The sequence below is a fragment of the Tachysurus fulvidraco genome, chromosome 19, assembly GCF_022655615.1.
Source record: "Tachysurus fulvidraco isolate hzauxx_2018 chromosome 19, HZAU_PFXX_2.0, whole genome shotgun sequence".
NCBI lineage: Eukaryota > Metazoa > Chordata > Actinopteri > Siluriformes > Bagridae > Tachysurus > Tachysurus fulvidraco.
The window spans coordinates 3,858,665-3,883,459 of NC_062536.1; the positions used below are offsets into that span (position 1 = coordinate 3,858,665).

General features: G+C 42.4%; 1 protein-coding gene across 3 annotated transcripts; it reads left to right on the forward strand.

The window, feature by feature from the left end:
* The first annotated feature begins 360 nt into the window (after nucleotides 1-360).
* znf800b (zinc finger protein 800b) lies at nucleotides 361-23,963 on the forward strand. Of its 3 annotated transcripts, XM_027151005.2 has the most exons (6): nucleotides 389-576; nucleotides 7,339-7,472; nucleotides 19,329-19,424; nucleotides 19,554-19,694; nucleotides 19,888-21,589; nucleotides 22,976-23,963. In XM_027151005.2, coding segments are annotated over exons 1-6 (2,100 nt in total). In that variant the 5' UTR covers nucleotides 389-550; the 3' UTR covers nucleotides 22,977-23,963. The 3 variants fall into 3 exon arrangements, with proteins under 3 accessions (XP_047659788.1, XP_027006806.2, XP_047659789.1); XM_047803832.1 differs by lacking the exon at nucleotides 22,976-23,963 and having other exon boundaries at nucleotides 361-576; nucleotides 19,888-21,593; XM_047803833.1 differs by lacking the exons at nucleotides 389-576; nucleotides 22,976-23,963 and adding an exon at nucleotides 617-959 and having other exon boundaries at nucleotides 19,888-21,593.
* The last annotated feature ends 832 nt before the right edge of the window (nucleotides 23,964-24,795 follow it).

The following is a 24,795-nucleotide window of genomic DNA, read 5'->3' on the forward strand; positions in this document are numbered from 1 at the left end:
ATGTTTATATACAGTTCTATAGAGTGTAGAGATGTTTATATACAGTTCTATAGTGTGTAGAGATGTTTATATACAGTTCTATAGAGTTTAGAGATATTTATATACAGTTCTATAGAGTGTAGAGATGTTTATAGTGTGGTTTCACTGTTAGTTGTCTCCCGCACGTTTTTCAAAATAAGTGTCAAATTATACATGTATTTTTTTTTTATTTTTATAGAGTTGGAGCTAAACTTCACTTTCACTACGCGTAAAACTCAGCGCGTGCGCGACGGAAGGGTGGGTACTGGGTTATGTGTGCGTTTTCTGTGCGCGCTCAGCAGGGCGCGTGAACGTGCGTGTTTGTGTGTTCACGCAGCTGCTACTTCTGTAAAGCGGAATTAGCACGCGGACATCCACGCCAGCGACGTGGCCCAGCAGCAGCAGCACCTGCAGACAGGAATGAGACATTAAAGTTTATACGTGAAACTTTATTATCATCGATGTCCAACTAGCTTTATGTGAACTAATCAACTTTCCTGAACGCACGTGTGCGTGCAAACGAAGACGGCGCATGGTGTGGGCGATACGGTGCAGAAGGTCTGTAGAATAAGCTCGCATATAAAGTAGAAATAGGAACTGACCAAAGACTGACCACACGCATGTCTCTTGAATCGTGCGAAACAAGCATCACGTGTGTTTATCACTTGCGCGCGCGCAACGTTAAAAGCTCGTGCACTCTGTTTTCGCTGTGCGTCTGAAGCTCAGGTTAAAGTCGAAGATTCTGTTGTGAGTTTAAACAGTGCGGGAGGTTTCTGTGTTACTGTTGTGGCTTCGTCTCAGTAAAGTCCGAGGTGAGAGCGTGAGGGTGTGAGTGTGGACTGCTCCGTGCACCAGGCTGTAGGACCAGAGGATTAAACACAAACTAAACGCGTCCTGCTGAAATACACCGGATTTTACTCCGCATTCAGGAACCTACGCCGGTAAGAACAAGCACCAGTGGCTTTCCGCTTTCTCACGCGTTTTTATTTAAGCACATTTAAGCACCAGGAGGTTGGAAACTGTGTGAAAACGCGACTTTAAGCTCGTAGAACGTGGTTGTTTTTACAGAAAATGGCGTCCCGGTTTTCTCGTGTCTGCCTGAGTGTGGAGGGGGAAAAAGGGTCCGTTTACACGAACAAAACTAACCTTTTCTGTCGCTCTTTCCGACAGAGAAACCCAGGTTAGATTAGACTAAACGCTCCTGTGGTCCCCGGACTGCTTTTGAAGCTCTTTAATGAAACCTATAACGCAGACGCAGACGCGCAAAGCCGGAAGGTCCCCGGTGCTGTGCGCCAAGCTGCTGATGGAAAAGGTGAGCGCCGACGTGCAAAGCGCAGCGTTCCTGCGTGACAACATGGGCGTTTTCGGCTCATGTACGATCACGTATCCGATCTCCAGTCGCTTTAGTGTCGTCGCTTTAGTGCTGTTGATTTCACAGACGGGTTTGTGTTGTGATCGCAGCGCTGTTTCCCCGCAGCTCACACCGCCTTTACGCCACGCTCTCGGCCGTGCTGTGGTCTGTAAAGAGGCCTGTCATGGCGTGCAAAATGCCCTCTTTTTCTACTTCTTTTCATCAACTTAATCTGCTCCTTTGTGATCCAGAACAGTGCGGTTTGAGAGCTGAGGGGCAAATACAAGCGTGTAAAAAGAGATTTGGTGGAGGATAATGAGGGGGGTTCATGCAAATCGTGCCACTCCACACAGAGTGGCGAAGTGTTTTGCGCTTCTGTTGTGCAGTTCGACAAGGCAGCGGAGTGTGAGAGCAAACTTACAGCCCCAGAGTGCACACAGCAGCTGCGCAATGACGGCGCCGCTGTGCGCACAAAGACACCTCGCTGTTTCTGTTACCTTTCAGAAGGCACAACAACACTCAGCACTATTTATAGTCAAATAATGAACTACTTCAGGCTTGTTGTGGACACCGGACCCGCCTCAGTAGGGCTGCGTGTGTGCATGCGTGCGTCCTGGAGGACGTGACGAGGAAACAGGCAAGAGAGTCGAAATGGCATCGATGATTACAGCAACACACACACACACACACACACCCCGACACACACGCACACACACTTTCGGTTAGTGTTGCGTGAAGCAGGAAAGAGATAACAAGCATGTGTCATGTGGTTAAAGTTGTGCGCCTGGTCTTCACGGGCTCTTGTGTTTAGGATGCAGGATGTGTTCCGTCTCACACACCAAACTTTCCACTGAAGTCAATGTCACGCTGCTTGCGCCCTGAGGTCACGTCACGTCACGTCACTGATACGCGCTTTATACAAGGCCCTTAGATGAAATCTAGTGATTGTCTCTCACTCTACGTGTCCGTGTGCTTTCAGTTCGCCCTTTTCTGCTCTAAATAACAGTCTAACACTTAACTCGCTCTGCCCAGGTAGTTTGTTGACTATGTCCCAAGTCTTCATGAGCAGCTCCGTGTAAAGGCTTCCTGTGCGTCCACGTGTCCCATGACGTCATCGACGCGTGTTTATTAAACAGTTATGATGTAGTTGTACATACAGTGAGAACCAAGAATGTGGTGTGTCACGTTAACTAGTCTGTTTTCTGCTGGGTTTTCTTTAAGCACACGCGTTTCAGAGGAAGACTAGAGGATAACACACAGTTACAGTAACAGTAGCTGTTACTGGGAAATTATTTAAAGTGTCAATAAGTGATGACGGAGTAATTAGTGCACATGTGAACAAAATCAGTGCACATGTTGTTAAAATCATCACTGTTTTGTTAATGAGTCAGTAACTGACACTGTTACAGCACCCTGTTTATTCTCAGGCCATGTTGCTCTTTGTTTTGTCTTCATCTACCTATGATGATGATGATGATGTTTAATGCGCTCCTCCAGACTCGGACTGAGTGTAAAATTGTGGACGAACCGCAAGCACAAGTGACGTTTTTAACTTTATTATTATTATTATTAATCCCATAAAATTTGGTTTCATATCTTTTCGTTACTTTTAAAGTGTTGGGTCACACTGACACTTCACTACCATTGACACTACCGGAAGGAAATTGTTGGTTTGTAGTGAATGTAGTGATCACAATCGAAGATTTTTTAACTGATAACTGAGAAAAAATGATTGTCTGGAGTAAAGTGGGTGAAAAGTCGATGGTTTTAGTGATAAAAAGGATTTAAGACCTCTATTAGTAAACACAAGCCACTTCACAAACACCAGATGGATCATGGAGTGAGGCTGTGAATTTTATTATTAATTTGTGAGTTTGTCACATTTGTGTTTTTATTTGTTTTCTTTTGTGGAACTGATTTCTATGTAAGTATTTCAAGTATAACACCATATAAGGCTTTATAAAATATGTTGCATCGCTGCACGTGTGGATCATAATGGTGATTAGTGGTTGGTCATTGGGAGCGGCTGTTATTGGTCATTGGGAGAGGCCTTGAGCAGTGATTGGTCATTGGGAGAGGCGGTGATCAGTGATTGGTCATTGGGAGAGGCGGTGATCAGTGATTGGTCATTGGGAGAGGCGGTGATCAGTGATTGGTCATTGGGAGAGGCGGTGAGCAGTGATTGGTCATTGGGAGAGGCGGTGATCAGTGATTGGTCATTGGGAGAGGCGGTGATCAGTGATTGGTCATTGGGAGAGGCGGTGATTAGTTGTTGGGAGTAAAGACTTGCTATGCCTAGTCAGGCTGTTGGTTAGAAGACCAAACCTGCTTCCTCGAGCTTGAGTGACCAGCATTTGTGACTGGGTCTAAAAGGTTGCCAGAAAATGTTTTTGTCTGCTAAAATGCCAGCACGATGAGGATGTTCAGGTTTTTGCTTGTGGAAACCTTTTTAAAAGCACGATTCAAGGATTTTTTTTCTAAGCTCTGTTAAAGTGGAAGTCTTATTATATGAAAGTTGCTGCCACTGACAAAACTACGAGGATCATGCAGAATATGTTAACAGTAAAGGATGTAAAGTTTGTTACTGCTAAACAAGTGAAATAATTTCATTATGCTGAAGTTGCTTGCGGTAAATAAACCCTGCTCCACTTCTGTATGCAGAATGAAATTAAACCGATTCACTTGCAGTGATGAGTGTGTTTGAGGGGAGCGTGTGGATGCGGGTGGTCAGTTTCCCAATCCAAATTGGCTTTTAACATCTTTAATGATCCCATACATTGAGGCTGATTAAGGCTAGTTAACATATTGGCACATGTTTATAATATTATTCTGTATTACAGGCAGAGTGTGTAATCCAATTAGAACAGAATCTAAATGAGTGTGGTGTTGAGTTTCACAACGTTTTAACACTAGTCTAGTAATATCACAAATAACACCAGCCCTGCAGCATAGTGAGCACCTTGGTACTGCACACACACACACACACACACACACACACACACACACCACTGGCTCACATGGGCTCACGTCTCACCGTGCCGAACTGCTGGGTAACATTAGACCTGGCAGATACTGATCTGAAATATCCATCTGATCTTGTTTTCTTTTAACTCGGCTATAAAATGTAGCTCCTCAAAGTTACACACTTTCACCCCAAAATCTGATACAATGCAAACAAACATCATAAACAAAACCGTGTAAAATAAAAAAGTGTAAATATACTAAACTTAATCCTATCAAAGGAGCACTGCCAGGTAGCTTTATATGTAAGCACGTCCCATTCCACAACTATAAATGTAGGGTTTTCAGTTCCAGGCTTTGCTGTTTGTAATCGGATCGGATGTCACATATTACAGTGTGCAGCTGGCTGTAGAATTTACTCCAGTCTGATATGTGACATACTTGCTGAATATTTTGACTACTGGACATCCCCACAGCAAGGACTAGTGATGTAATCTCCCTAAAATAGCAACAATATAAACAAGAGAAAAACATGTTCACAACTAATAGTGCATACAGTTAAATAGTTTCTGGCCCTATTCTGTGTTTACAGGCGAACTTATCGGCGTTAACTGTTAGATTGTTCTACAGTTTGTGTTTGTTCCCATGTAGTAGTTTCCTTTTATGTTTGTAGGGTGGTGTTGGGGGTGATGTTGAGTGAAACTGTGGAGGGACATAGTAGGGGTTGTTTGGGGGGGGGTAGTGGATTGACGCTTTGGGGGCAGTTATAGGTCAGAAATGTAAAGCTTATTGTCGTAAGGGGGAGTTTTAGGAAACAATATAGTGCTGTCCCATTAAAAGGAAAACTTGTTTCAATATACTTTATTTCATCTCTACAAAAAATACATTTCTTTTTAGAAATTAAACATGTTTGACTGAAAAGGGAGGAAAAAAAACTCTAAGCAAATAATTTTTAGGAAACTGAATTGTGTAATGATTGTGATATCAGTGTCATGTTGTCACAATTGATATAGTGCAGTACGTTGAGATTTGTGTGTGTGTGTGTGTGTGTGTGTGTGTGTGTGTGTGTGTGTGTGTGTGTGTGTGTGTGTGTGTGTGTGTGTGTGTGTGTGTGTGTGTGTGAGTGTACACTTTCTGGCTACAAAATGGTCACAAATATTTCATTGGAATGCCTTTTGATTACGACACACATTCTCCATGGCATCATTTTGATAAGCTTGTGCAACGTCACCACATTTATTTCCTTCCAGATTTGCATTATGTTCTCACCAAGGTCTTGTATTGATGAAGAGAGCTGGAACATTGCACAAGACTTGGGATGTACGTCTTCTCCAGCACATCCCAAACATTCTCAGTGGGGTTCTGGACACTGTGGTGGCAAATCCATGTGTGATAATGATGCCTCATGCTCTCTGGACCAATCTTACACAACATGAGCCTAATGAAAATGAATCCTGAGTCAGTGCCATCTTTTGAATATGCCGATTCCATCAGGGAAGAAAAACATGATTGAAGATTTTAGTTTATTTCAATAGTCAGACCACAGGCTTTTTATCCATTTCTTCAGTGTAGATCTTTTTTCTCCCTAACAAATTGAAGCTTTTTTTTCTGGTTACTCTTTGGTTTCTCTTACTTTCACTACGTAACATAGTTGCTGTTGTGTTTAAGTACATTTGTGCTCCGAGAGAGACGCTGATTTGTGCCGGCTCTAAAATGACTCGTTCCGTTTTGTTAAGATCCCGTTGCTACACTGTTGTTGTTACTGTTATGCTTATGTAATAGAAGTTGCATACAGACAAAATACTGCATACTGTTTTATTAGAAACCATCATTTGATCCTGACAGGTCTAGATACTGTAGATGAACGTTTTAGTAGTTTGCTTGTTTGCTCAGCCGTACAACTGGAACTGGTGTTTGTCGCCATCTAGTGGTAATATTTTGCCAAGAATCTTGTACTAAGTTTAAAAATTCATTCATGTATGATGTACTGTATGGATTATCCCAAGTGTTCCACCATGTCCTTTACCAGTCCTTCAACAGGAAAATAAAAAAAAACAAACAAACTGAAGACCGGATAGTTTTCTTTGTCCTCAAGAGGCTCCCGGATCACATTCATATTTACCCATAAAGCTGGATATTTTAAGCCGACATAAATATGTCCTGTGCTATTTTTGATGTAACGCGTGTCACACTGAGTGGTTGGATGGTTCGAAGCGGGCTGTTGGTGAACAGACACTCCTCCCAGCTGAGCTCATTACAATCAGACTGTGAACTGCAGGCTAATTGAATAACAGTGTCCCAGACACGGGTGTTAATGGTTTAGGCATTTACGACTCTTTGTTTGCGTGTACCAACCTTAGTCCACACTACTGACACAGGAATTTAGCTAGGTGCTGATATATGTTTTACTTTAAAGCACAAATGGCCCATTTCAGTGGTATGAAAAGCAGGCGTAGAGACAGTGTTTTGATTAAGAGCTCAGTGATCATTACCACACCTTTTCCCTGACAGCCCTGTCCTCTCTCAAGACCCGACGGGTCCGTGTCCACTGTGGAGAACAGAACCAGTGACGTGGGCAACAAAGTTAAACCACCGGCTACAATTTGATCGATATGCTATAGCATGTCTTATTTCCTGTAGTGCTGCCCTGTGGTGCTTCATGAAAGTTTTATTAGCTTAAGTGTTTATTCCAGTATTTCTGCACATGCAGTATAGGACATACAGTATGTATACTGCTTTTGTGCACTGTCTTTTGCCCTGCACTGTTTACACCAGGTTGCACAGATGCACTTTATGTATCTAGGTCTACTTACTACGTCCTTAGCTCTGTCTTTGCTGTATGTAGCACGCTGGAGAAACGTCGTCTCATGTCACTGTGTACTGAAACAGCTAGATATGGTTGTAATGACAATAAAAGCTTCTTGACTTTGTGTCATTTTCCTCTCAGTGAAGTTACATTGGCGTTTAACCCTTTAGCTCTGTAACAAGTTTTTTCCTTGTTTTTTCAGAGGTTCATCCCGACAAATTAAGGACATGGAAGATCTCACAGCTCAGATCCCAAGCAACGAAAAGTCATGTCAGACAGATGAGCTGGAGGAAAAAGCCCCAGTGCTCAGGCCAGAGCACCTCAACCAAATGCCAGGTAAGGCCTCATGTTCTTTACTCTTGGTCAGTAGAACTACAGCGCAGCGCTGAGATTGATGCACATGTAGGCACCTGAGAGTCCTGTTTACAGCCTTATTGTGCTCTTGAAGCACATATTCACCAGAGACCAGTCTTCTCACTAATAACGAGTCAGACACACGACCAGGAATGACTTGCTTTCACCAGTCAGCGTTCTGTGAGGCCAATACAGACGGGCAATTATTTAGCACGACTGGCTGAAGCCAATGCAGATCAGTGGCAGGGGCAGATACCACAGTCTTTATGGACACAAGTGGGACGTCGGATCCTCCACATCCTCCAACAAGCAAATAAACATCTATTGTTTGATGATGAATAATAGGCAAAATCTCCCAGTTTTGAGCTTGTCTAGTTATTCAGTGTGAAATGCTCGGTGTAGCGGCTCATCGCTCGTGTTGGGGTGTTGTTCTAGCTTTTCATACTTGTTGTATTCTGTTAAATGTTTTGGCAGTTTCCTGGTTTTAACATGTTCTGCTTTTTCCCCCCATGAGGCTCACTGGGTTTATGAACCTTGACGAAGGTGAAAGCTGATGGATTTCTGTTTCACTTCTTTGGCACTTTTTTGTGGGGCAAGTTGTTTTTTTTGTGGGCAAGTCGTGGCCTAATGGTTAGAGAGTCTGACTCGTAATCCTAAGGTTGTGGGTTCGAGTCTCGGCCATGATTGAGGTGCCCTTGAGCAAGGGCCCCCAACTGCTCCCCGGGCACCACAGCATAAATGGCTGCCCACTGCTCTGGGTGTGTGTTCACGGTGTGTGTGTGTGTTCACTGCTGTGTGTGCACTTTGGATGGGCTAAATGGAGAGAACAAATTCTGAGTATGGGTCACCGTACTTAGCCGTATGTCACGTCACTTTTCCTCCATTTTTCCCTCGGTGCACGTCACAAGATTGGGCTCACATGTTACATCATTGATTGGTGCGCCGTATTAGCTGGTCAGATAAAAGACATTTGACAAAAAGTCAAAGCTCATTCCATCCTCCCATCCTTAAATGTTTTTTAACCCTCTGGGGTCGACAGGCGCGCCGGCGCGTTTTTGGTGCTTTTTTCCTCTTCAACATGAAATGCACTTAAAATACTCCGTCATTCATAATCATACACACACATGTAATGCATCATTCGAAACTGTGAAGTGTCTACTTTTATTTGACTGCCTTCATAATAACAACAAAACGCTGTGCTTTTGGCAAATAAAGAAAATAACCAGGGTGAGCATTCAGACATCTCTGTCTCCTTGACCATCTCACTGAAACACGTTACAAACATGAACTAATAACTCCGCCAATACTTATCACACGGACATGATACATATGTCTAATGAAAGCCTGAAATGTCTACTTTTTAAATAAGCAAATATTGTCTTTTTGTCATATTGGCGGAGTTATCAGTTCATGTTTGTAACGTGTTATTTTATTACACTACAAGCAAAAGATTTTCTCTTTAAGTCTCCCCACATTCATTCTTTTGTCAACACAATCCAGACTAAGCCATTATGGGGTCGGGCCTCAGGTGTGAATCATCAATATTCATGACCATTGACCGTCCCGTGCATATCGCCTTTACACAACAAAAACTGTCTTACAAAAGTTAAACCAATGTATTGTTTCATGTGAATGAGTGGGTAAAATGGGTTTCACATCTTTTTGTAGCAAATTATCAACTCTACAAGGGTAGAGAACTTTATTGTGTGTGAACAAATGTTTAGTGTGTGTTTCTTGGCCTTATTTCAGCATCTTTTTCTTTTTTTTTTTTTACTACCCACGCATAAACATCATTTACTTAAAAATACAAACATGTACATACATTTTACTTACATAATATTGTAGCCCAGTTTGTGCTGAATACAATGTTATGTGATATTAGCCATTAATATGTTTTGAAATAACTGAAAAAAGACCAAATGTAAGAGCACGAACCTCTGCCAGTGTCGCAAAATGGTCAGATCCCAGAGGGTTAAGCAGCTGTGAAGAAAGGAAGTTAAGTCGAGTAACTTGTAGTGGCACAGAAATGACTCCACCCTCACAGTCAGTAACACTGGCTGCATCAGCAGGCTTACCAGAGCATCACCTCGTGAAATTTTCATCACATTTGTTCAGAAAAATTGATGCTGTGTTTCTCAGCGTGACCTGAGACGGACGATTTGTGGTTCATTACTGCCCCCAGAGTCTTACATTTACATTTATAGCATTTGGCTGATGCCCTTATCGGGAACGTCAGCCAAAAACATCTCGTGCCAGGACAAGAATAACTGCCACTACTCTCAGTGCAAACATCATATCAAGAAAAACATTCATTAATACTGACAAAATGAATGTTTAACTAAATGCTAGGCCCAGGTTTAATATTACAATACAATAGGACAATGTGCTAAATGCACCACAGGTTTAGCAGATCTCACAAAGAAATACATTTATGTATAAATTGTCATAAATGTTGCTTTGACCTGAAAAGGGATGGACTGAAACTAATGAGCTCTGCATGTTGATCATGGCAGTGTGGAGTAATCAGGTTGTCGGCCATAACACGAGTGCAGCTGTTTCCTGTCTTGGTGAAGAGATGGGAAACTTGCAGGATCTGCACAAAAGGTGATCACATGACCAACATGCTGTCGTCTATACAGTTTTGCTTGATAGGTTGTGCAGATTGAGGCCTTGACGTGTTCTGCAATTGCATTACGTGCATAAATAATTCGTCTTGTGTTACATATCAACAATACACCTTCATGTCCCGTGGGGACACTACACATCTACAACGCTTCCTTTATTTAAGCTAAACAATGTTAAAGTGGAGTTCATGTGAGACTGAATCGGCTTCAGCAGTCGGTCTGTGGAAAAAGTCCACACGTGTTCTCATTGTCTGAAGTGAGTCAGAGGGACTGCGGGACATTCTGTTTGTCTGGTACACAGAGTTCATGACCCCTACAGGCAACGTGTCTCACACTCCTGTCCTCCACACAAATACATCCCACCACCTTTCTGTTGTGAAATGCTGACTGGAAATAGCAGAGTGAAGGCCTGGCTAAGTGAGGGAGTGACCTGACCAGAGTAACACTGACATGTACACTAGAGGGCAGTAACACACTTACTGAGCATGAACGCCTACCTCTGTAAAGGAGAACCTATACACGATGTTATTTAAATGTAGGGATGCCTTCTCTCTACTTCCTGTTCATGGTGATGTCTTTTACATATACTTATTTAAAAAAAAAAATCTCTCATTTTCTATTCATTGTCTCTCTCCCCCCCCCACTTTTTGGCTTTATGCAGGATTTTTAATTACCTCTATTTTATAGTCTCAGTGGATTATGATTAGCTATAAACCCATTCAGTTTTTAGCCTTGAGCGTGTTCATCAGACGATGACCATATGAGCTCTGACCTGTTGGGCACAGAAAGGGAACTGTAGTGGACATTTGTTTGTAGTGAGGAGGGTACTGTGTTTTGTAGTAGATAATAGAGGTCCACTTAGATCCGAAAACCTGAGGTCCGCCCCGAGACCCGAGTGGATTCGGGTTTAAAAGTTTGACGTGTGCCTCGGACACGGGTCGGGTTTAATAATAGCAGCCTCAGGTCTCGGGTAATTTAAAATGAATGTGTTTTTACCGAACGGACCTGAGAAGATCCCAAATACTGTATCTCGTGTGTGCATCGACTCGAGTCCTTTTCCTTCTCTGTTTGCTAAGACCGCTTGCGACGTGTGGCTGGCGACGTGTGGCTGACGACGTGTGGCTGACGACGTGTGGCTGACGACGTGTGGCTGACGACGTGTGGCTGACGACGTGTGGCTGGTAGTAAGCTAATTTTCATTGAAACAAACCTGTCGATCAATTTTGAATCCACGCTGTAGCAGTTACTTTAGTGTAGAGTTACACAACGTTCGGGTCCAGTCGGGTTAAAGAAAAATTGCCGTCGGGTCGGACTCGGGTCTAATTTTTCCGGGTTTGTCTCTGGTCGGGTCTTTCTTTAAAAAAATAAAAAATAAATTATGCACGTCAGGTTCAGGTAGAAAGTGATGCGGGTCAAATCGGGTCGGGTAGATTTCTTTAGACCCTAGAAGACCTTTAGTAGATAACCCTTAATATTTGGTTACATATCTTTTGCTTGAAATAACTGCATCAGGCAGCACAAACAGTTGCATTGTACGTTTTGTAGTTTGTGTTCTCCGGTCGGTCTCCTCTTCAGGAGGTGACATGTGACTCAGTCGGGTGAAGGTGTGCTGGTTGACTTTTCCCTTTTCTCCCCTGTTGAAGTGCTTGGTCGGGTTGGCAGTGTGTTTCGGATCTTTGTCTTGCTGCATGGAGTTTCTCCCAATTACACTGGACATTTTTCTTTGACCGACTGGATAATTATTTAATGGTCTTACCTCATTCTGCTGATACCGTCATGAGCTGCATCATCAATACAGATTAGAGCCCACAGAGCCCAAGCCATGACACTACCACTACTGACGTTTTCTTTCTCTACACTATTGCCTTTCCAGCACTTTGGTTACCAGCTGGGTAACAAGAAATACCTGTTATTCACGTGTTCCAATGTTTATGAACACGTGACAACCAGAAGGTGTCATGTTCTAAGTTGTTTAACACATCTAGAAGTAAAGACCTGCAAATTAAAGCTGAAATTCTGATATAATATTATTCATCTTTTGATCTGAAACCTAAATGTTTTAGACTTGTCCTTGTGTTCCAGCACTTTCCAGGAGGTAATGGAAAGTGTTACATGTTACTGAAAAAAGACCAAATGTACATGTTACGCTACATTTAAATAAAGGGGGGAACTTGTCATTTCTCAGCCAAGAAGCCAGGAAAACTCAAAGAAAATGAAAACTCGACTCCCGATTCTTATTCAGGAACATCTCTTACCTTAAAAGGGGTTACAATGTCAGGATCAGAAAGGTCTTTATTGCCAAGTATGTTTTCACATACAGTGAATTTGTTGTAGTACAGGAGCTCCACAGTGTAATAGGGCTGCGTATTGGCAAGAATCTGGCGGTACGATACGTATCGCGATACGGGGTTGTGATACGATATGTTGCGATACATTGCGATATTGTAAGCAAGGCTATATATTGGGATATTTCTTATTTTAATTATAGGATAAAGTTTTAGGGAAGCTGTCAAGAACACCACCATATGCAAACCTTAGCAAAAAAAAGTTCTTATTTAACCAGAACACAGTGGGAACTGCATTTGCACTAATTAGCCCCTGTAACATTCAATATGATTGAACCACTTTATGTGCAGTATGAATAAATGTAAATGTATTAAATGTTAGCTGTTATAAACAGAACATATATATTTTTAGACCCTGCCTTTAAAGCTTCACAGTTTCTGTTTACAATTGTAGCATGCAGTGTGCTAACATTTTGATCTGAACAAAAGAATTATATCTGCTTAATATCTATGAAAAAATAAAGTGCTTGCAGGATTCCTAAAGAAAACAAAACAAATATAAACAATAAAGTTATAACACCACGTGTGTGTGTGTGTGGAAGTCTGATGCTGCAACCGATATTCTCTTTTATTTTCATTTTCTCATACTAATGAGTATTTTTGTTTTAGTAACATGTTATTACGGAGGTTTTTCCTGTGTACGGAGGAATAAACCGTTGAGTGAAACGTTTTTTGAGTTCGTCCTTATTTTCGCGGGGGAGGAGCTATCCTAAATCTCCATTAACGTGTTACTTCCTGTCACTGTTTAAGTTCAGAGATAAGAAGACTGATTTAGCGGTTGGGATATAAACGGAACAAAATGAAACTGCTATAAATCTGTATAATTTTTATTTATTTACTTTTAAAATAAATATCGATATTTTGTTTTTGAGAATCGATACAATATTGCCAAACAAAATATCGCGATACTCACGTGTATCGATATTTTCTTACACCCCTACGGTGTAAACAAAATGGCGATGATAAGAAACGAACACATATATATATATATATGTATATAATACATAATATGTATAATATAATACATTATACATATATAATAGACAGTTGTATGTACAGTGGAAAAAAATGTGCAAAGTGAAATATAAATGCGTATTGTGTAAACAGAATAGGCCATAGGAATGAGAATAGGGTTTGTTCTGTGTATGTTAGGTGTTCATCAGATGGATTGCCTGTGGGAAGAAAACTTGTTATTTTGGATCAGTCAGTGTAAACACTCTCTCTGGTGTAATGTATTGCACTGACTATACAGTCTGCTGTTTTTAAGTAAATCTACATCGTTCATCACCGTTAGCTGGCTAGATTGTTGACAAACATGGTGATGAACATGACTTCCTACATCTGATTTTCCACATCAAGTGCAGCATTACTGATGTGACCTTCCTCTGTCATGATGATCACTGCTGCTATTTTATCCTATAACAACGAAATCCAACCACAACCTACACTTCAGTATCCAAAAATAAACCCATATACTTTTTGTTCCTCATGGGGACCAGCCAAATGTCAGCTATTTCTGTCTCCACTAAGATGTAAAACTTTCCCGCACACACACACACACACACACACACACACACACACACACACACACACACACACACACACAGACAGCCCTGTTTGTCTTCACTCTGATTTAATTTCATTATGATTGTCACTATAGTTGATAGAACTTTCTGTCCCCTAATCGCCGTTCCTCTGTACGGACGAACTCACCGCTAGAACTAAATGCAGAAATAGAAACTCTTCTCTTTTCTTCACTGCACCGACAGGAACGCTAATACAACTGATTGAATTGAAGCCTTGCCTGTTCTCAGGGACACTTGTGCATAACCCACATCCAGCCAAACCCATGGTGATGCTTTATGAGGGTGAAATTACAACAGGCTTTGGCTATTGGATGAGTTCCACAACCTCATTCAGTGGTTTGCTAGCAGTCGCAGCCCTTGGGGGCTTTTCTCTTACAGTGTGTCAGTGATTCAGATGACAGTTTTAAGGTAGTTAGGTTTGTCTGAATGCTAATAACGTAGCTGTTTCCTCTGGACCCAGTCCGCTATTAGCTGCATTATTAGTGTTTACCACCAAACATCATGGAACAGTTTGGAATTAAAGCAATATTCAGTACTTTAATTATTATTCATGTCCTGACTTGATCTGTCATAGCAATGTGTGATGATGTCTTTGTGGTTTTTACACCTGGTCACTTCATGTGTTTTCTGTGACCCGATAGCCATCCGATGGTAAAAAGACCAGGTGTAAATGCCCTCTGAAACGTTTTGGAGACTGATATAAATCCGATCACACAAACCCCCTTCAGGAGGAGGTCTGGGATGCATTTCAGATGAAACTGAACAGGTGTAAATGAATGTGGTTGTTCAAGCCGCATACGTCAGCGCTAGACTCCTCCCAAACGGAAGTACGTCACTCGCAGGTCAGTCGTGCATCGCACCAGAAACAAATATGTTTTCTGGGTCTTAAAATGCACTGCTGCTGCCAGCGAAAATGCAGCAAACAGTAAATGCTGTTTTTTGTAGCAACCACATACAACACTTCAATTACCCCGGAAATGAGGTCAAATATATTTGCATATTGGGGGGAGGGTAAGAAGATCGGATTGATATCCGAATGGCCGAGACGCATTTATGTGGCCTAGTGTAAATGGAACAGTTTTAACAAATCAGATAGCTATGGGATCAGAGACAACACATGAAGTGACCGGGTGTAAAAAGGCCCTTTCGTAATGTGACACAGGTTTTGTTTGAATCCTCAGGGTGTGATGAGCTTGAGAATGTCGGGCATTCCTAAAAAAACTAATATGCTAGAAATCCTTCCTACAGAATGATGTAACCTCGATCGTTTGCTCAATTCAATTCAAGTTTATTTCTATGGCACTGTTTACAATTTACATTGTCTCAAAGCAGCTTTACAGAACATAACCATAGAACAAAGGGTTAAAGATTAACATAATACAAATTCCAAGATTAATATTAAATATATTTAAATGTGTATGTATTTATCCCCAATGAGCGAGTCTGAGGTGACTCGGGTGACTGTGGGGAGGAAAAACTCCCTTGAATGAAGGAAGAAACGTTGAGAGGAACCAGACTCAAAGGGAACCTCATCCTCGTCTGGGTGCTATTACAATTAAAGCATTGCTGTATCTGCTCTTTGAGTGTGCAGATGCACTTTTGTTCCTCTTACACATGACACTTCAGGTTAAAGCCCGAGTGTCGACCCTGTACTGGAACACATGCATTTAATATCCGAACACAAATATTTATGCTGCAGATTTATTTATAGATCAGCTTTGTTGATGATGCACAAAATACTCATGTAGATCCATGTTTTAGCCTTTTTTTTTTTTAAAGGCTTCTTTTGGCATTAGTAAGTCTTACTTCAGCTAATCAGAGAGTCAGATGTTGGACTGAAACCGTAGTTTATTAAGGGTTCATGGAGGTGGTGAGTCCTGATGTGCTGAGACACAAATTTGTACTTCAATCTCCAACCCCTGACATGCAAGCCTTTTAATTTAGAGAGGGGTGGGGGGGGGTGTAACATGACATGATGGCTTATTATATTTAATATTAGGCCTATAAGTGTATGCTGCCAGTCAAGTGCTGCACTTTTAAATGACCGCTACTAAGGCACAGCGATGAAGTGAAAGAGTGTCAGGTTGTCTGTAATGTCTCTGGTCTGTCCCCAGTTAAATTGGGGTCAGTGAAGGGTTAAAGAGCAAATCCAGTGTCCTTTCTTCCTCTTGTCATGTTTAAATGTCACTGTATGTCACAGGCCAATGACCAAATTAACATAATTACTGTAGGTGGTGGTGGTGGTGGTGGTGGTGGTGGTGTAGCAGCTGTATAATAACTTGACTTTCCATTACAGATAGCTGTACTTCTACTGAGAAGTGAAATAAAGCTCTGGGCTTGAGAAAATGAACAAATCAATAATATCTGAATTTTGTCAAGCTCCAATGTGCCACATACTCCCTAATTTGGCTCCAGGCTTTGGCCCTTACAGGTGCGCTATATATATAATTTCCAATGCTTTCATAAGGGCCTTTTTACCATTACTCCTTATTTAATGTGACCTGGTATCTAACATGCGCACAAGATACAAATTTTTACACAGAACTTTCCTACAGGACCAATAAACGAAGCCTGTTGTTATTGAATGAGTTGTTCTGTAAACCGGATTGTGGTGCCAGTGGTGGTTCTGTTGGGTGTGTAGTAGGAGGAGGTCAATATGAGCTGCCCATTCTGACTAGCTAAGTATTAAAGAATTCTGACCTTTCTCTCACATTTTATGGTTTTTATAATCTATTATTTACCTGCTTTAGCAGCAAAGCTAGCTTGGGAAATCCTTTTGGAGGATGGTAGTGAGTTCTGGTGCACTGGACAACATGCATCAGTTGATACGATGTGAGTTGCAACAAAAATGTCAATATTCCATTTAAGGCATTGACATAAACCTTATATCTTCCCCTCAGGATATGTTTGTGTCTATATATTTGACCAGCACCTCCCCATTCAGCTGCACACCTGCTGGCAGTCTACCAAAAATAAAACTCATACAGCAATAAAACACTTCCAGTATAAAGTCTTTGTGATGGGCAATAAAAAAGCCCCACAGGCCAGGCTGTCCTCAAGCTGGACCACCATGTTGTAAATCGTGCAGTCGCACATGCATCAATCTTCCTACCGAATCTCCTGTTTTATCCACCATCTGCTGCCCGTCCACCTTCTGTGCTAGAACAAAAGGCTACAACCTGCGCCTTATTGGCTTACATTCAGGTGATTTCCAAATCACTGTGGAACATGTTAGAGTAGTTCAGTAGCATTAAGGTTCACTGTGTTTGTAACCCAGCTATTTGACAAGTGTAGTAAATAACACCTGCTCTCTGTCACTACACACACTATGATCTAAAGTAGCTAAAGCATTCAATGGTAATAAGACTATATTACACATGCACATACTTGTCTTAGGACCTTTTTACACCCGGTCACTTCATGTGTTGTCTCTGATCCGATAGCTACAGTATCTGATTTGTTAAAACTGTTCCATTTACATTAGTCCACGTAAATGCGTCTCGGCGAATCGGATATCAGTCCGATCTTCTTACTCCCGCCCAAAATGCAAATATATTTTACCTCATTTCCGGGGTAATTTTAATGGGGTAATTTCAAACACTTTGGTGTATGCGGTTGCTACAAAAAACAGCATTTACTGTTTGCTGCATTTTCGCTGGCAGCAGCAGTGCATTTTAAGACCAAACGAGACACCTGGGTGAAAGATCGGAGCGCTGGTGGGAAAACATGTTTGTTTCTGGCGCGATGCACGACTGGCGAGTCACCTGCGAGTGACGTACTTCCGTTTGGGAGGAGTATAGCGCTGACGTATGCGGCTTGAACAACCACATTCATTTACACCTGTCCAGTTTCATCTGAAACACGTCCCAGACCACCTCCTGAAGGGGGTTTGTGTGATCGGATTTATATCCGTCTCCGAAATGTTTCGGAGGGCATTTACACCTGGTCTTTTTACCATCGATTGCTATCGGGTCACAGAAAACACATGAAGTGACCAGGTGTAAAAAGCCCCTTAGATCTAGTCTTATCTAGATGTGTGTGTGTGTGTGTGTGTGTGTGTGTGTGTGTGTGTGTGTGTGAGATAGATAACTCTATGAATTCTGCTAAATCGCAGCTCAGACCAAGCTGCTGTCTGCTGGACCAGACAGCTCACAAAAGGTGAAAGGACATGGGATGTGAAAGATGCGTTTGTTTCTGTAACAGCTATCATTGCTTCGGCTCAGGATTACCCTGGTGAACTTTGACCTGTGAATTTACAAATCTCAATGAGCCAATTGAAAATACAGACAGAACTGTGGTCTGTTTGGTCTAAGTAGTGGTCACACACGAGCTGACAAACAGTTAGCAGGCTAATTAGCGTGATGATAAGTAATGTTTATTTGGCTTTATAATCAGTGCTATAGATTTAACAAGTAAAAATGTCTGTGTGGGGGGGGCACGGTGGCTTAGTGGTTAGCACGTTCGCCTAACACCTCCAGGGTTGGGGGTTTGATTCCCACCTCCGCCTTGTCTGTGTGGAGTTTGCATGTTCTCCCCGTGCCTCGGGGGTTTCCTCCGGGTACTCCGGTTTCCTCCCCCGGTCCAAAGACATGCATGGTAGGTTGATTGGCATCTCTGGAAAATTGTCCGTAGTGTGTGTGTGTGTGAGTGTGAATGAGAGTATGTGTGTGCCCTGTGATGGGTTGGCACTCCGTCCAGGGTGTATCCTGCCTCGATGCCCGATGACGCCTGAGATAGGCACAGGCTCCCAGTGACCCGAGAAGTTCGGATAAGCGCTAGAAGATGAATGAATGAATGAATGTGTGTAATTTCTAGCTGTAAATCCATGAACATACAAACACATATATAAAGTTAAACTGTTTAGGTGTAAGACCTGCTATTGGGGTTTGGTTCAGCATCAAGTCAGCATGGGGGGTGAGGGGACAACACCCTGAATTGAGCCGACATTTCATCAGCCTTTTTTTTTTCCTACTCGGAGTTTTATCCTTTAGCCGAATGTACCACTATTGTACAGTAAGTGTTGTAGCTGTTATATTCATATCGATCCTAGTTTCTACAGTGGAAATGTGTCTGAAGTTCCTGAAAACTCCCTGCAAAGGGAATAATGGGTCTCATGGCATAACCACCTCATCTAAGATTAATAGTAATGCAAAACTGCTGTGAACAATCCATCAATATTAATGCTCAGGTGCCACACATTTTGTATCAGGCTGCTTATAGTCTTTTTTTTTTTAGTTTCTCTTTATTGAAAAAGGTTTTTCTCTTTCTCTCTGTGTGTCTCAGCATTTTGTATAGAGCCTGGAGACCCTCCGCTGTTGCAGAGGCAGCTGCAGACATCCAAGTCAGGCATTCAGCAGATCATCGAATGCTTTCGCACAGGTACCATACTTATCATTGTCATCACGTTGACCCTTCTGGTCTTCTTAATGTGGACATGACTGACATTCGCTAAAGAATTGTGGATCATGGTCAGCAGCATTGAAACTGCCCGTTTGTGCCCTTCTCTAGGTACTACACAACTGAAACACATATTAATCAAAGAGGTGGACACGATATTTGAGTGCAAGCTTTGTCGGAGCCTTTTCCGTGGCCTTCCTAACCTAATCACACACAAGGAGTACTATTGCTTTCCCAGGCTGCCGGAACCAGGTCCGTTCACATGCTCATTATATCATTGGCAGCGTTTCTTTTGTGTTTTTAGTTGAAAAGTAGGTAGGTATTTTTCTGATTGTCACATGCAGCTGTGTAGAAGATCATAGCAATAGTTCAGATGATGTAATATAATTACAGTGCAGAGGTATAATACTGAAAGTTATTAAGCTGTCTCATCTTATTTCTCTAGAGCCCTCAGGAAACTGCAGGCAGAGTTTAGCCATTAAAGAGCTCCTGGAAGTGACTTATCCCCGTCCCAAACAGGAGGAGCCTGTAGTGCGACTGGAGCCCATTCCAGGCAACCAGAACGCTGTGTTTCAGTATCTAACTAAACAGAGTGATGAGGACCTTCATTCTTCATCCCAAAGCTCCACCCACAGTATGGAAGCCTGGAAACATGATCAACTAGAGAGCAAAGGGCAAGACACGGGGGGACGTAATACAGGTGTAGTAAGTGAGAACGAGGAAACAAATGAAGGAGCAGGTGAGGCACATACAGAAAACGGTGCACAAAGAGATGAAGCGCAGGAGCAGGAGGATGTGGGTGAGGAAGAAATGATCGTTGGTGGCATGGATGACATGAATATCACATGCTGCCTGTGCGGCAAAGGCTTTAGTTCACGGCGCAGTGTCCACCGTCATTGCCGTAAAGTGCACAAGAAGCGGCTAGAAGAGCTGCGTAAGTTCACCGAGACACGAACGGTGCCCAACAGCCTGCTGTCTGTGGTGAAGGAGCGCCAGGTGCACACACCACGGCCCAGCAGAAAACGCTGCCCAGTCTGTTTCAAAAACTTCGCCACCAGCGCCAACGTCCGGCGCCATGTCAACGAGGTGCACCGTGGCCTTGTGGGTGGAGATATGAAGTGGGATCATGTCACCAAGTCAAGTGATCTTGAAGTCATGTCTGCTGCTCCATGTGCCCCCCACTCTAATAGAGTTTCTCCGCTACCCCAGTACAACCTGGCAGCCTGCAAGTGCCTGCTGTGCAAGAGGAGCTACAGCACACAGGCACGGCTCAAACGGCACATGCATTTTGTTCACAAGATCCTTGTTTGCAATAACACCGTCTCCGGCACTTCAGCTGTCAAAAAGCATCAATTCGAGGAGGGCACAGATGCTAAGCATACACACGAGCGCCTAAAGAGGCCCTCAGAGGAGGACAAAAACGAGAAATCTCCAGTGATGCGCAAGCCCAAGCTCTCTGTGGGCTTCGACTTTAAACAGCTTTTCTGCAAACTGTGCAGGCGGCAGTTCAGCTCGCGGCAGAATCTCGCCAAGCACATCGAAATACACACCGATAATGCTGGTGAAATTTTCATCAAGTTCTACCGTTGCCCTCTCTGCCGTTACGAGTCCCGCCGCAAGCGTGATGTGCTGCGTCATGTCTCTGTCGTGCACAAGAAAAACTCCTCATACCTGGCCAAGATCTTGCAGGGTCTAGAGAGCCGTGCTGTGAAGAAGCCAGTTGAAGCAGTGCTTGGCAGTTCAGTAAAGCGTGGCCACACAAAAGATCCAGATGGCCATCACAAGGGAGAGTCCACATCGTCACACAGCCCACAGAAGGTCAGCCCTTCATCTTCCGTGCCTCCTGTAATCAGCAAACAGGACGTTCCTCCTCCATCACCACCAGTCACACGCAGGCAAAGTCTTTCTCTTCACACCTCATCTGTCACGTGCCACCAGAACTCAAATGGAACGCCCACTGGCACAGTGGCACAGGACAGCACTGAAGTGCGCGTCACCAAGAACTTCTCACTACACGCATGTGACGTGTGCGGCCGTGCCTTTGCCAAGAAGGTCTACATGGAGTCACATAGGAGGAGCCACCGCAACGCAGCCAAGACTGCTGGCAGAACAATCGGCGTGAGCACACGTTCCAAGTCCCTACTTTGGTGAGTGGCAAAGGTTCTGCTGAACTGAGGGAAGTTGAGATTAGACTATTAGCTGATGTAACCTCTCACATGCTAATTGAGCAAGCTATGAAGGTTCTGAAAGGAACCTAATAGTGTGTAAGTGTGCTTCAAGGGCTAAGTTCATCTCTGCCATGCCTCTTTAATAAAGAAACAGGGCCAGAAGTTCTACCAGGCAAAAGAAAGTGATTCTCTCAGAGATAAGAAATGAGGCTTTGTCAAAATCCCCTTTGGGTTGTCATGTCTTCTGGGGATTGACACCGTCAGGTCTAGCACGAGCTAAGGCAATGCCATCTAGGTGGCTCATTCGCGTCCTTGCCCACAGCACTTGGTCAAAGGCAAACTTTTCCCCATAAGACACATTTTCCAGTCTTTGTTACCTTTCTCCCAATCCCTAAAGCACAAGCAAGTGTCAGTACACAAACTATCGCAGCAGTTTTACACAGAAAAACAGGCTAGGGCTGGGATTTGGGCGAGAACCGCATGTAAATGAGCATCTTGTACTACAGTGGGCTAATTATTATTTTTTAATTAAATGATAAACAAATAAATAAAATTAACAACATCTCACATGTCTAAAGTCTGAGCACTTTTCATTTGAGTGTGTTTTTATATTTTAGTGGAATCCTGATGTGAACTGACCTTCGCCTAATTCCGCCTATGCTGAACATTAGATTTTAGTTTGTTTCTGATCTCCATTAACACGAACATTATCACATGAACATCTTTTCTTCACGGTGACAGAATGTGAGGCTAACACGTCAATCTCATGTTTATAAGCAGAGAAATTGTCAGACAAGTGCACTGGTTATAAACATGACTAATAATTGGAGAGTTCATCTGTCCGTCATTCCAGATAAACATTTTGATCGGTACGTCTGCCATTTTATTGGGCAAAACACACTGCTTTGTGCAGGATTGAGTGGTGACTTGTAGCAGGGGATTATGATGTTAAAATGCAAACTGTAGGACTGTTGGGATGTCTGATACATGTAAATGTTCATGGTTTTGTCCCTGTGCAGTTCCCTTCTGTGTGCACAACACACTTCTGCTCTATCTCATGTCGCTAGAAGTTAGCTGAAAAGCTTTGAGCGCTCAGATTCACTTTTGCTCCTCTTCCCATTTGCTTTGAGTGTCTTTTTCTCTGGTTGTTGGACTGCAGTATGTGCTGGTCTGTGAGAAACGGTATGTTTGAGAAGTCTGAAAACAACAGACATTTGATTAGAGTTCATTGCCCACTCGTGCCTGAGGGTTCCGCTGGGTGAAGCTGCTGCCTCTACGAAACAGATAAAGAGTCACTGTGTTTTACCAGACTTATTGTCCATGCTCTGTTGTCTCACATTGGGTTTCGTTCTCTTTCTTTCTCAGATCCCCTTTGGGGGCAACGCTGGATTTCTGACAGCTAGGCAGGAGTAAAGAGCTGCTAATGTCTAAAATGAAGAACTGAAGCATAGAATAATGCTGCCACTGTAAATACCCGACTGCTCTGGTTCATAGCGTTTGTATTTTGATGGACCCGTGTAGGTAATAAAGAAGTTTATATCCTTTAGCTGCACATCCATCTTTCCTGTCTAGACCTCACGGTGGATGCTGTAATTGAACTGAATTATTGGCGTAAACCACAATTCCATGAAAAAACAATCCTTTCTCTTACTAGACCTGCCTGCAGATATCGCTAAACTGCAGTGTCTCAATCTCAGCCAAGAAGTAGTATCCAGTTTTAGTGGATCAGCCCCAGGCCTTGTGGGGAGGCTCCAGAGTTACAGGCTGTAGCAGTGGTGCTGATGAGGCATGGCAATCTCATTGGTATTCAATGCAAATATATATTTCCTTTTTTTTTTTTTATTTCTGAGGGGAAAACGACCCCGAACCTGAAATGTTTTTGGCCTTTAGACAGACACTATTTATGTTAGAACCGAATCATATCCAAGGGGATATAACTTTTTTTTTTTTTAATCAAAGGTTTAGAAAATTATGTCTACAGACGTTCTTTATGTTATAATACAAAGCTCATATGTAAGAGTATACAGTATGTCATTAAATACCATCAAACATTTAATGCACAAAATTCAGTGTTATACCATTTTGGCCTTTTAGAGAGCATTTAATGTTTGTCTTGAGAATATTTTGATTTACTCATCATTTTTCACGTTTCTCCACATTTGTACGAGATCTCTCTTGCCAACAGTAACATTATTTACCGCTCGAATTTAAATAAGGGGTTCATTAAGTTTCAGCTCTTTTGGTTTAAGATCTAGTAATGCTGATGAGGTTATAGAGCTATACTTTTCTAATAGGGCTAAACAAATGTATATCATTTCAAGAATTTCCATCAATAAAAAATGGGAATAACGAGGCTCTGTGTTTTTATTTGTAGCTGTATGATAATGGTGTCGAGGTACGAAGAGTGTCTCATTTCTCATCACATTTTATATCAGCTGCTGAGACGGTAAGTCTCGTTTAATGTGACCTGTTCAATTATGCTTTTTTTTTTTAGCTATGAAGTTAAAAAAAAAGCCATTTGACAAAACAGTCAAAGCTATGAATTTGTCTCTTTTGAATTTTGCTTTAAGTAGAGGACAGATTGAAATGGTCATGTTAGATGCAGTCATTTGGCTGAAATGCTTATCTAGAGCAGCTTCCACTTATCTCATTTATACAGCTGAGCAGTTGAGGTTTAAGGGTCTTGCTTAAGGGTCCAGCAGTGGCAGCTTGGTGGTGATGGGATTTGAACTTGTGACCTTTTGAGTCAATAGTCCAATGTCATAAACACTCAGCTATCACTGTTAGCATTTCAGTTAAGCGCAAGTTGTCTCTGTCTAAAGCCCGCATAGAATTTGCATAGCATTTGAACAAAAATCACAATGTTGTGTAATTATGCACTACAGGTACATTGATGCCTTCTGGCAGCTTGAACCAGTCTTTTCATTGATCTCTCTCTAATTTACAAGCTGTTTTCAGCCACAGAACTGCATCTCACCTGAAGATTTTTCTCCATTACACCATTCTGTATGAACTAAAGACTGTTGGAAAATTCCAGGAGATCAACAGCTTCTAAAATACCCCAACCAGCCCACCTGCCACCAACATCTGTGGTTAAAGTCACAGAGATCAGAGATCTTCATTTTGATGTTTGATGCGAAAATTGACTGAAGCTCTTTACACGAAAGCTAAACTTCGATTTATTT

What these genes read in the sequence shown, in the direction of transcription:
- znf800b (XM_047803832.1), top strand. Translation starts at nt 551, where the DNA reads ATGGTGTGGGCGATACGGTGCAGAAG. An exon ending in TGGGCGATACGGTGCAGAAG is followed by an intron (nt 577 to 7,338) that starts GTCTGTAGAATA and finishes TTGTTTTTTCAG; the next exon opens with AGGTTCATCCCGACAAATTA. An exon ending in CATCGAATGCTTTCGCACAG is followed by an intron (nt 19,425 to 19,553) that starts GTACCATACTTA and finishes GCCCTTCTCTAG; the next exon opens with GTACTACACAACTGAAACAC.